The 12,819-nt window shown below is 33.1% G+C and overlaps 1 protein-coding gene across 1 annotated transcript in view; it reads right to left on the bottom strand.

Annotated features, from left to right (window-relative positions):
- Cnbd1 (cyclic nucleotide binding domain containing 1) overlaps positions 1-12,819 on the bottom strand; it is a gene marked incomplete at its 3' end in the record, with an annotated part of 439,441 nt that overhangs the window by 34,127 nt on the left and 392,495 nt on the right. Inside the window, exons 9-10 of the mRNA XM_004643105.1 lie at positions 10,715-10,824; positions 8,637-8,787 (exon numbers count right to left, since the gene is read on the bottom strand). Coding sequence (XP_004643162.1) covers positions 8,637-8,787; positions 10,715-10,824 — 261 coding nt within the window. The remainder of the gene's footprint in view (positions 1-8,636; positions 8,788-10,714; positions 10,825-12,819) is intronic.

Genomic DNA, 12,819 nt, shown 5'->3' with positions numbered 1-12,819 from the left:
TATTGTATCAGTGATCAAACTCAGGACCTTGCACTTACCAGGCAGGTGCTTATGCCACTGAGCTATCTCCCCAGCAAGTTTATAATATTAGAAGCATATTTTAGTAACTATTTTTAAAGGTACCATTTTTGTTACTTCTGCATAACTCTCCAAAAAGATGTGATTTCTAACAAATTTCTCAGAAGACACATTTTACTGAATTAAATGCTTTCTTTCCTAAAATACTGAATGGCTACCAATACTTCCCACCCTGCCAGGATTTACTATAACAAACTCTATGGCACTGTACCAGACAGATAAAAACACAATGTAAATTCCTACAACTAAAGTGCCAATTATATTTCAGTGCTTTCACACTACTATATGGAGATATAAATGTTCTACACATATTTATAGGGTACAGTCTTTGCTTGTTTTGGTACTGGGAATCATACTCAGGACCTTGCACTTAGCAGGCAGCGCTTAGGCCACTGGGTTATATCCTAGCCCCTCCTGGGCACACTATTGCCTTCATTCTGATCTTCTTTCTGATGGATTGCTATGTAAAGGATTATTAGAGGATTAATTTGTCACAAAAATATAAACAACCAAAGATAAAAATGTATTTCCAAATATATTATAAATGTAAATATAACTCTGCTGTGTTCAGTAGCTAGAACATTGAATTCATCAGATACAAATTGTAGTACTTTTTGACAATTAAGGAATTCTTGTACAGTAATGGTATTAAAACCATGGAAATAAAACATGTTACGAATATGTAAAATTATATTTCTACATTCATGGACTTAAAATCTCTGTATAACTATTGAAGTTTACAATGTATACAGAAACTTGACCTAGAATTTTAAATTAACTTATTCCAAAATAAGTTTCAGGGCCCAAGGAGATGGCTCAGTGGAATAAGTGCTTGCCTGGCAAGCACAGGGTCCTGAGTTCAATCCCCAGTACTGCAAAAAACATAAAATAAGTTTTAAAAATACAAGGTTTTCATCACCCTTTAGGTTAATTAGAAGTTAATATCAGATTAATAATGTTTTAGCCATAATTTTTATTTGTTCTAGTTCTTTATAATTATAATTATGAAATATACAAGGTATCTTAAAGTACATATTACCTATAAATTTTTATAATCTATCATTTAAATTTCTTGTTCAAAATAAATCTATGATTAGGACATCCTAATTGTAAGATATATGAGTTGAAATCAGCAAATGGTAAGAATTAAGCTAAATTAATTATTATACTTAAAATGCTTCACATTCATACAAGCAAGAGGATTCTCATGAACTCTGCTTATACTAATGACTTAAAAACAAAATTCTTCCTGTCAGTATTTCAAATTGCATTATTTAGAGGTAAGAGCAACCATTTATTTCAATACCACCCATGTGTTTGATGGTTTCACCTAAACCCATTGGGCTAATATCTCTATGAATCTGGATCAGTAGAAATATAACTAGTCACTAATTGCCTATAGAAAATCTAGTTTTAATAACTTTTTCCCCCCACAGGTAAATATAAGCCAACATGTAAGTCTCCATTGTGATTTTTATATAAACTCTACCTTCATTTATTATTGGATTCATTCTTCCATCCAGATACTTGATATTATATTTTTTAGTGCACCAAATGTATTGTAATAAAAAAGTAACATAAGACAAATATGTAGTTATAATTAAAATTGATTAAAGTAGTAGAAAAGTAAGATTGAACGTGAGAAATAATCACATGCATTTACTGAGATAAAGGAAGTTATATACACATTACAGCGAAAGTTGACATTGTTCTTCCTGGGAGCCTATAAAAAATTAGAAAATATGATGGTTTCCAACATTAATGTATGAAAAGCATACCATATTACAAGTACAGATAAACTTGTTCTGGAAATTTAGCAAAGATTTTATTGTAAGTGAATTGTTCAAACATACAAAAACTTTTAATAATCTTGCTGCATGAAATGGTTTAGTAATCTTAGACATGTAAGAGAGAATTAGAGAATGAAAATGGTCATTTATTTAAGAACAAAAATGTATGCTATTAACAAAACACTATTACTGGACTGACTGATTTTTAATGTTATTATGTTCATAAAATTTCATATTAATTTTCACCTGTCATAGTAATCTAAGAAGATCTTGAAGACACTATATAAATCATGGCCCAAAACGAGAAAATAAACTGAGACTGTCTGAGGATGCTTGAGAATCACAGAGCTATGAATAGACAATATTTATTGTCTATTCAATGACAAAGAAGAAATAATTGTTGAAATTCTAAATTTTAATGGGAAAAATAAGTCTTCATATTTAAAATTTCACATACACAAAGAATAAGCTGAGAGATAGCCTAGTTACACATATATCCCAGTTAGATTACCAAAAGCCCAAAATGAATCCCCAAAGGTAAGAGGAAAGTGACTTGTTATCTCCCAGGGATGCTCAGTAATACTTATTAAGAGCAGCTTCTCACTGGAAACCCTAGAGGCAAATAGGCAGTAGATGACATGTTCAGTTACTGAAAGTAAAAATAAAAAAGGCTGATAACTATTCTATACCAAGAAAAACTAGCCCTAAATAGTGATACATAAATATAGACATCCTCAGAAAAATTATGACTAAGAGAACTTGTGTCCTGCAAAGGTAATGCACAAAAACTCAGAAGTACTTCCTACTGAAAAGAGAGCATGTCATAACTTGATGCCACCTGAAAACAATAAAGGGGACCAGCAGAGGCACTTACAGAGGTGACTATGGAATACAATGCATCTCATTTACATGGTAACTTTTTTAATAAGATAAAATAAAATAAGTTACTCAAACATTGTGTGGACAATAGAAAATTTTACATAAGAAACCAATGCTTTCTACTTCTATCTTAGGGATTTTTAATCTTATCAATCTATGATATCACAGTTGAAGAAAAAAATGTGATTCCTTATTATGAACATAAAGACAATGAAGGCTATTATTCAATATTAAATAGAATGGGGAGATAGCTCAGAGGTCTAAGTGCCTGCCTGGCAAGCTCAATGACCAGGGTTCAATCCCCGTTACCACATGCCTTGCCAGCCATTGAAACCAGACATGCCTATAATCTCAGCGCTGGGAAGGCTGTGACAGGAAGATCACTATGAGTCTGAGCTGCACCGCAAGACTCTGTACCAAATAAGTAAATAAATAAATAATATTAACTAGTAAAATCTAACCCCAATTAAGTACAATTACAGACAAAAAAATTTTAAAAACCTATATAAACAAAGGAAAGGATAATTATTAAGAATTAACAACTAGGGGCCGGGGAGATGGCTCAGTGGGATAAGTGATTCCTTGGCAAGTGCAGTGGCCTGAGTTCAATCCCTGGTTCTGCCGTAAATGAAGAAACAAAGAATTGACAATTATGAGTATGGGATAGTCATTATAATATGGGTTGTGGAGGTAGAATGAATTCATTCCCATTTCTCCCCCTTAAGAATTTTCTATAATGTTAATAAACTCACTGAGAAATGAAAAAATAAAACTAGTGGTAGGGTACATTGATATATGGCACTCATAGCGGTGCTACATAATTCTCTTATTGCAGAATGTTCCCAGAAACCACATCACAGACAGGATGTTTCTGTGACCAAAATAAAATGAGATTTTTAAAAAGTCACAATTTGTCTAAGGACAGACAAAAGGAAGGCCACCTTGCCATGTACAAAGTGTCAAAACCCTAGTAAGTAGCTGCTACTTCTTCATCAATTACGATATTTATTCTCATTTTGTTTTGTTTTTTAATCTATATTATCTATTTATTTGTTTGTTTGTTTATTTTTGTGGAACTGGGATTGAACTCAGGCCCTTGTGCTTGCCAGGCAAGCGCTTATTCTACTGAGCCATCTCCCCAGCCCCTATAATATTATATAACTTCCTGAAAATATTCGACCAAGAATAAATTTCCACTTTTCCACAGTCTCGAGCCACAGCCTACGTACTGTGCACAAGTCATGCCAGCGCCCTCTCACTGAGGCGGTCTGCAGTTCAGCAAGGAGCTGCATCAGCCCCTAAATCAATCAATTACAGATCTCTAGATGAGAGCAATGATATCCATTAGTTCTTCCACATATCAGTTTCTTAAGGTTACTTTGAATATTTGTTGTGACAAAATATTTATAGCAGTGATAGTAAACCTTTTAGAGCATTCAATGATAATAAATGGCCAGCTGCAGTTTCACTGCTGATCTGTACCTTTCCAAAAAAATCCTTGGTATATAATGAATAATCAAGTGGAATAATCAGGTTAGAAGTGGAGGTAGTATATATCATAAAAGGTACTAATTTTTCAAAGCTGATGTAATTAAACAACAAATTTTCATGTCCTTGTTCCACATATGTACAAAATTTTGAGAATGGAGATCAGCAGAGAATTTGTGATGGGGATTTCTTTAAAAAAATTGTTATACCATTCATCCTAAGAAACTGAGAAGAGAAATAATCTTCTAATAATTTCAACTGATGAAGACCTTCAAATAAGACTTCCTGGAAAGCTTCATATTCATATCAGTAGTTAAAAGACACAGTACATTATGATCTGACTGCCCTTTGAGAAGTCTAAACAGGTGGCACAAATAGCTGCTTTGGAAATACCTGTCCTCTTAAAATGTGAGAATGTCTCAAAATGTAGACTTGACTAGACAGACCAGAAACCCAGATAGAAGACAGTTAGAACTGAGTTACATTAGATTTACGCTGGAGATGGGACAAAATGACAATGAAGTGTCCAAGCAGAGTAAACCTGCAGTTAGTTATACCAGATTCTAAGAAAAGATAAGTATTGCCACACAGGATATTACAGGCTAATGTCCCTTTCCAGTATTAAAGGATTTCTAGAAACCTTTGAAGGTGTTCACTAGGAAAGCTCGAAACAATTGTCAAATACAAGAAGCGATCAACTGCTTAACTCTAACAGTCAAATAACATCATCTCACTCCCTTATCATTTTTTGCCATCCCCTTTTCCACAATTACCATCTTGTCCAGTAACAAAGAAATCAGAAGCTGTGGATAGAATATTGGAGGACAGAGTTGTGAAGCAAGCACGTTTACCACGGCCTCTTGGTCCCAACTGCTGGCCTCCAGCGTAGAGTCGTACAACTAACTCTATGGTGGCCTCTCTTGCCTTCAGGTCACGAGCTTGTAATTATGCTACAATGTATAGCAGACGCACTTTGGCTCTGCAAGCACAATTAAGGATGCTGATCAGTTGGTATAACAATAGGGACACTGTCTGGGTCTTTTTAATTTCACCACATGAATTCCTAAAGCAAAGAGTTTTCTCCAGCTGGTAGTGAAAAAGAAGTCAGAATAAAAATGTAAGATAAATTCAATAAAAGAGAAATTTGCATTTCTAAAATTTAGCAGACCTTATGGATAGTACTCTAGAGTGAACCTGAGCTAACAGCAGCAAGAAAGCAGGTTACTCGTTGCCTTTAGGTGATTAGGAACTAAAATTTTCCAACTTTAATGGCCTTAGAATTGGAATCTTCTCCACAATCTCCCTATCAGAACCATGTATGAGCAACACTTTGATTTAAAGTGTCTGAATCTAAAAACAACCTTGTCAAATGTTCCAGTCATCCTACCTATGAAATTGTAAGATAATAAATGAATATTTTAAACTGATAACGTTACGAGGTTTGTGTTACAGCCAGAAAAAAATAATATGAAATGTAGCAGGCCCATAAATCTTAAATTAAGTTTAGATGTATCTTCCAAGACTAAATTTAACAACATCTCTGGTGGCAATTAAAAATTACACAGTACATTGTATACCTTAAAAATAAATCCTGAAAGGCTGGGAAGATAGTTCAGTAGAATAAGCGCTTGCCTGGAAAGCGCAGGGTCCTGAGTTCAATCCCTGGTACTGCTAAATAAATAAATAAATAAATAAATAAATAAATAAATCCTGAGGTCATTACACTCACTTTTCAAATGACCAAGACTAACAACAAATATCAAAGTACATGAAAAACTAGAAAATTCCTTTGTGAATCTTTTGTGTGCATTTTCCACAGTACGAGCTACGTATTACATACAATAATTACTGCGGCATTTACCCACTCAGAGTGATGTTAGTTTTAAAATATTTCTGTGCTAAAAAAACAGAATTATTGTTCTTAAGTCTTTTAATCTAAGTATGTGAAAATTGTGAGATTATTTTCAAAATAAAACCAAAAAAGAAAAACTACTGACAAGTGGATCCTATTGTTGGATGCTTTCTTTATTTCTGTCTTGTATTTAGAGGAATGTGATATCTTATGTTTAACTTGGAAATGCATTTTTGCATCAAAAACCTTATCACAAAAGAAAAACAAGGGGCAGGGGAGATGGCTCAGTGGTGTAAGCGCTTCCCTGGCAAGTGCAAGGGTCTGAGTTCAATCCCTGGTTCCGCAAAAAAAAAAAAAAAAAAAAAAAAAAAAAGAAAAGAAAAACAAATACAAAAACAAAAGGCAAAAGAGAAACACATATCCTACAGTAAACTAATCAAAAGATAAAACTTTTAATTATCATTGCTAACAAGAAGAAACCTGTCTATAATGTCTCAACAGGAACAATTACTGAAGTATTGATAAATAGGTGTTTCTGAAGATAATACATTTATTGCCACTGAAATATCTAACAGACTCCTTTGTGGTTAAAAAATAAAACTATCATTAGCTTTCGATCAAGTGAATCATTCTGAGAAATATGAGTCTTTCAACATTCCTCCTATTTAAATACAAAAACTGTCAGATACTGTAGTTTGTACCAATGTTAGTTTGGGATTGGGATTTTTCTTTGGGAAAAGATAGGCATCTATTTTTAATTGTGTGTAGTTGAATTAGCTACACTAAATAACAGCAAATTTTTTGTACAAAAATAAATGTATTTCATTACAAAAAATAATATGCCTGGTTTAATATGAGATATTTATCTCTAATTGCTTCTGAATCTCATCAGAGCACTGGACAATATGATGCGCGCAATGTTGACTTACATAAGAGTCCTTTTTTTTTTTTTTTTTTTTGTATTTTAGAGAAGGGTCTACAGGGTGTTCAGAGTCTCACTACTAGATCGGACTCATAGAGATCCAGCTGTTTATAGCCTCTCAAGAGCTGGGATTACAGGCATGCGTGACCAAGCCCAGTCTCAATTGCCATCTCATTGTGCCCGGGCAGCGGGGTTGAGACAGCAGGCCCGGGGATCGAACCCCTGGCCCCTGCACCTGCTTGCAGGCTCTTTAATCTGCTGAGCAATTTGGCCATCCCTAAAGAGTCCACATTAACTAATCTAATTAGTAAGGAAAAAGAAACACATGGCCTATATCAGAAAATATTATGGGCTGGCCAGGTAGCTCAGTGGACTAAAGCGCCTGGTTAGGCAAGCGCAGGGGACTGGGGTTTGATCCCCAAGCCGTGCTGGCCCTACCTCCTGGGCACACTGAGACAGCAACTGAGACTGGGCATGGTGAAGCTTGCCTATAATCCCAGGGCTTGAGAAGCTGAAAGTAGGAGGATCACTATGAGTCTGATATGTGTAGTGAGATCTTCTAGACCCTGTATTAAATACATAAAAAAGAAAATATTATAATTTTAATTAACATTAGGGATTACATCTGAGAGATAGTTGCCTTGAAAGGAAGTGCATTTGAATGTCAGAGAAGGAAAATTTTAAAAATATTTCAAATTCATGACTTTTAAAACTTAATATATGAACTTGAATTATTCTTTTCATTTTGAGCCAGCATTAAGCAAGTGTATGATATATAGGAGATGGAGAGGCATTTGAAATTCAAGAGAAGACTAAATCACACATGGAGAACATGAACACCTTTCCAAACCTCTCATCCATAATGATTTCCACAGATTTTTCCCTTCTCATTTTTTATCCAGTCCTTGACATTCTTCAGATATATTATACATAGAATATTTTTCAAATATTTTGTTGCTTAGCTACTACTGATTTTTTCTCAAACTAAATTACTTATTTTATTTTAGTATTTCTACCATTTCCAGGGCCAAACATCAGTGGTTGTATAACTATTTTTTAATCAGTAGTTGATCTCTCAATTTCTGAAAAAGCTTAAATACTAAAAAGCATGGCTTTTTATATACACTTGAGTTACACTGTACATTGAGTATAGTATGTACTTGACCTAAACCAGAAGAAAAAGCAATAACATTACAGCTGAAAACTAAAAGATGTCCAAGAATGACGAGGTGGTTATTTTTCATGGTAAATCGGAGAGATTTTAGGAACTATGAGTCAAAGTCCTTTGAAATATTGCTAATACGTAACAAAAATAGTATAACTGAGTCACAATGCTATGGGAAACAGAAACTCATATATTTTTGTATGTACCCTTTATTATTATTATTATATTTATTTATTTATTTATTTATTTATTTATTTTGGTGGTGGTACCAGGGATTGAACTCAGGACCTTGCTAGGCAAGCACTTATTCCACTGAGCTATCTCCCCAGACCCTGTTTGTGCTCTCTCTGTAAGTAACATACTCCCACCCAAGTGTCTCAACTTTTCTGTGAAACACTTCCATTTATTTCAAACTCACCCAATAATGTGATGTAAGAGTTGAACTATAATTTAAGCACTTACCAAATAAGTCCTTGTCCTCAATGACAGCCATTTGCACATCACTGCCAGCAACAATAGTACAGGAGAAGGGAACTTTGAGCAGAGCACTGATCTCACCGAATGACTCCTTCTCCTTAAGCTTGCCCATGTAAACAAGCTTTCGGGTCCTTTTCTGAAAAAAGATAGATAATTGACAAATAATGAAAGTACAAACAATAAGTATTGCTGTCATGATAAATTCAGTTGTTCATAAAGCACTTCACTACTTACAGTAAATTTAAAGTTTCACTCCAATCACTGAAACACTTACATATGTGTTTGTAGTAGACCAGGAGGAAACTCATAGAACCTTCAGCACACTTAAGGCAAATGACATTAGGGCCCCTCAGAAAAGCATCTATTGGGGTACCCTATGGATTTCTCTAGAGAAAAAGTTGAGTCTCCAAATTTTCTCTCTTTAGAAAATCCAATCAGTATTGAAATGAGTATGATTCTCGTGAATGGTAAAACATAAAAAAGGAGTGTAATCTTCAAGATAGGAAGATAATAGGGTTTCTTAAGAGGTAGAATCTACCAAATGCAGTATGATGGGATCAAAGCCATTGCTGTAAATGGCAAATCTTTACACTGACTAGGCGCATCACAGAAGGAGTTAAGTCAGTCTGTATATTTATTTGAATTCCACTAAAACTGGACAGGAAAGATTAATTTTTATTTTTTTTTCTTTCCGGAACCAGGGGTTGAACTCAGGCCCTTGCACTTTCCAGGGAAGTGCTTATTCTACTGAGCCATTTCCCCAACCCCTAAGATTAATTTTAATTTTCTATTACTGTACATTAAGTTTTGTTTTAGTGAACGAATGTGATTATACGAAAGATATTCTGGAATCTGACATTTTAACTAGCTTAATAAATTAGGACATGCCCATGTTCTTGCATGATCATTAGTTCTTTGATTGTTGTGCAGGGTCCAGTGTGTAAGCAGATGACACTGCTTCAGTCCAGCACTTAGGGAGTGGGGGATAGTACAGTGGCTTAGCCTCTGCCTAGATGCGCAAGCTCCTGAGTTTGATTTCTGGTACAGAAAAAAAAAATCTAATAGACATTTGGATTAACTTCAGTTTGGGGTTTTGAGGATTTATGTAAGCTTCTCTGGACATATATTTTTCTTTTTTATTTTTAGTATATGTTTTCAGTACATAATAATTACATTTCGTGTGAGGAGTAGGTACATGTACATAATTCATCTTAATAGTTTTTAAAATCCTCTCTACCCTTCTCCCTCCCTCACCTCTTGGGCCCTTTGCTTTTTGAAAAAGATCTGTCTCTATGTTTTCTATTGTATTTACATTTTCTCTAAAATATATTTATAGATTTCTCATTGAGAGAAGTCATGATACATTTTCATCTGTGCTGTATGTATTGTTGGGTTACCCTGTTTCTGTCTTTTTTTTCCCTGTTTCTACTTCTTAAAATAAAGTAAAGGGGCCAAGGAGATAGCTCAGTAGAATAAGCGCTTGCCTGGCAAGCACAAGGGCCTGAATTCAATCTCTAGTTCTGCAAAAAAAATAAATAAATAAAATAAAATAAAGTAAAATATTTTTTTAAAAAATAATATTTTTATTTAATGAGTATATATCTACAGTGGAATTTTTGGGTGATATGTTAAAATATATCTTAGCCAGTCCATTGTAGTTGTACTATTACCTTGTTAGGATTTTTGTTTGTTTGTTTTTGCAGAACCAGGGGTTGAACTCAGGCCCTTCTGCTTGCAAGCAAGTGTGTATTCTACTGAGCTATCTCCCCGGCCCCCACCTTGTTAGGATTTTAAATTCTCCCACTCTCATAAATACAAATGCAACATATCAATTACCATACTTATTGGTTATTTTTATATTTTATAACAGTATATCTCAATTCTTACATTCTTATGTCTTATAACTCAAGAGAAAAAAAACTAATCAAAAATGGTGAAAAATGCACTGAAATTTCATCAAGCAACAAAAACTATTGTTCAATAAATATCAGAAAAGCTATTTATAATTTCTTATTTATTAGTATATTCATTATTAAGAAAAAAGACACAAATTTAAAACTTACTGCTTTATTTGATGGTAGTTTCACAAGTCCTATAATACTTCTATAAATTTTACAATATCCATAATTAATAAAAGCCACAAAAGAAATGACATCTCCACTTTCCACTATCACTAAAATAAAAAGAGAGAGGGATGATTATTTTACAATTTTTCTCTTTCAGAAATTTTTTAAATTAATTTTATTGAGAAAAAAATTGCAATGTGACAGCTTCAAAACAGGTTGGTAGGAGAGTTACAATTAATACATTGCATATTGTTGTCTTTGTAGTAGTCATTCATAGCACAAGATGTAGACACGTATTCTTTCCAAACTCTATTAGTACAGATCTTTCTTCTTACTGAATTAAAACGAAGTAGCTATATATCTATCCTAACTCTTTTGTATATACAGATACAAAATTGACCTTCATTTATATCACCTTTTTGTTCAGTTCTGTCAGAGATGGGTATTCCCACTGCCATCCAAACATCGTAGGTGCATGAATTCAGCAAAATGTTTTAGGTATTTGACAGTAAAAGTTGGCATGCTTCCATAATGATTCTTACCAAATCTCTTACTGCACGCTAGCTTATAGACAATATCTACTTGGTACAAAAATTTTTTTAAATGTATTCTGGTATTGACATTTGTAACTTGAAGCATAAATATTCACAAGATTTAACAATAAATGCAGTTAATGCTAATAACTGGTTGGGGAGAAGAAAGAATATGAGAGAAGTCTTCACTGCTAGCATTATAACTGATTTGTGTGGTGCACATATTTCTACCAAAGTTTATCGCACATGGTCCATAATTTAACAACTGGCTACCCAAGTAGATAACAAAGAGCTTCTAGCATCTGTTCCCTGCACCAGTACCAGCACCCTACTGAATACAGTAATGGTTACAAGCAAATATTTTGAAACCATGATGGCCTAAATTGAAGCCTACTGAGCCATTTTCTATATAATCATTTATAAATTGTATAACCCCTTTGAGCTTTATTTTCACCTTTAAAATAAAATACTGCGAATATCTTTTCCAAACCTATAGGTGGAAAATGAATGCATGTTAAGCACTTTATTTGATGTCTGGCACAGAGCATTATATGATAAATCAGGTTATTAGTATCACTATTATTTGAAACACCAAAGCCATTTTATGATAAAAATACACTGAAAGTTGGACTGTACTATAACTTCATGACTATCAATATTTCACAATATAAGAATCATTAATCTACCCTTAGGTTATCAAGAAATTTTAATTTAGATACTTAAATCAATTGGACATATTTGAATCAAAATTAGTATTACAAATTAATTTCCAACATTGCTTATTCTAAACATATCAATTTTCTAGAAACCACAAGCACATCGGTGATACCTTATATACAAAGACATACATGTATATTTCTCAGACTTTATAGAAAGATGAGGTTTTTCAATTACAAAATAAAATGTTTTTGTTTATTCTCTAATGTCAGAATGCTCATAAAAATAAAACAATTACTATCATTTAAATAATTAAGAACATAGAAAATAACATGTTAAACAATTATAGTTAAAAAGGAACACTATAATGCTAACATCTCTAGTAATAATACTATAATAATATTAATATATTGATGTAAATGTCATTTAACACCAGCAAGAAATAAATATGAAGATAAAATGGAAAAATACTTTAAATTAAGGGAGGTGATATTTCAATCACTCTGCAATCATGCTTAGGAATATATGCTACAATTCACTTTACTCACGTCATAGTTAAAGCCATAGGTTATAATAGAGAAATTATGAGATTATTCTAGTGTTGCATTTACTTTGTTGAAATAAAAATTATAGTAATGTTTCTATTGTCATACTTTAGGTTTCTAATAATCAAAGACGTGAAGTTATTATAAGATGTCAAAATATTATATATGTCCATTTCTCTGCAAATTGTATAAGCAATGGAAAAGTTTTTCCAAAATTAAGTTTCTTCAAAAAGGCATTCCTCTACTAAAATGGGATATGCTAGTTTACTCTTTAACTCCTCTTTGTACATCTGTGAGAATATAAAAGCAAACACAGAATCTTCTGGAAATTTTTATAGGTAAAGAAAAGATAGACTTAAATAGAAAG

The sequence above is a fragment of the Octodon degus genome, unplaced genomic scaffold, assembly GCF_000260255.1.
Source record: "Octodon degus isolate 3935 unplaced genomic scaffold, OctDeg1.0 scaffold00165, whole genome shotgun sequence".
Taxonomy (NCBI): domain Eukaryota; kingdom Metazoa; phylum Chordata; class Mammalia; order Rodentia; family Octodontidae; genus Octodon; species Octodon degus.
The sequence above is the reverse complement of the archived record's forward strand: the minus strand, read 5'-3'. Positions and strand labels throughout refer to the sequence as shown.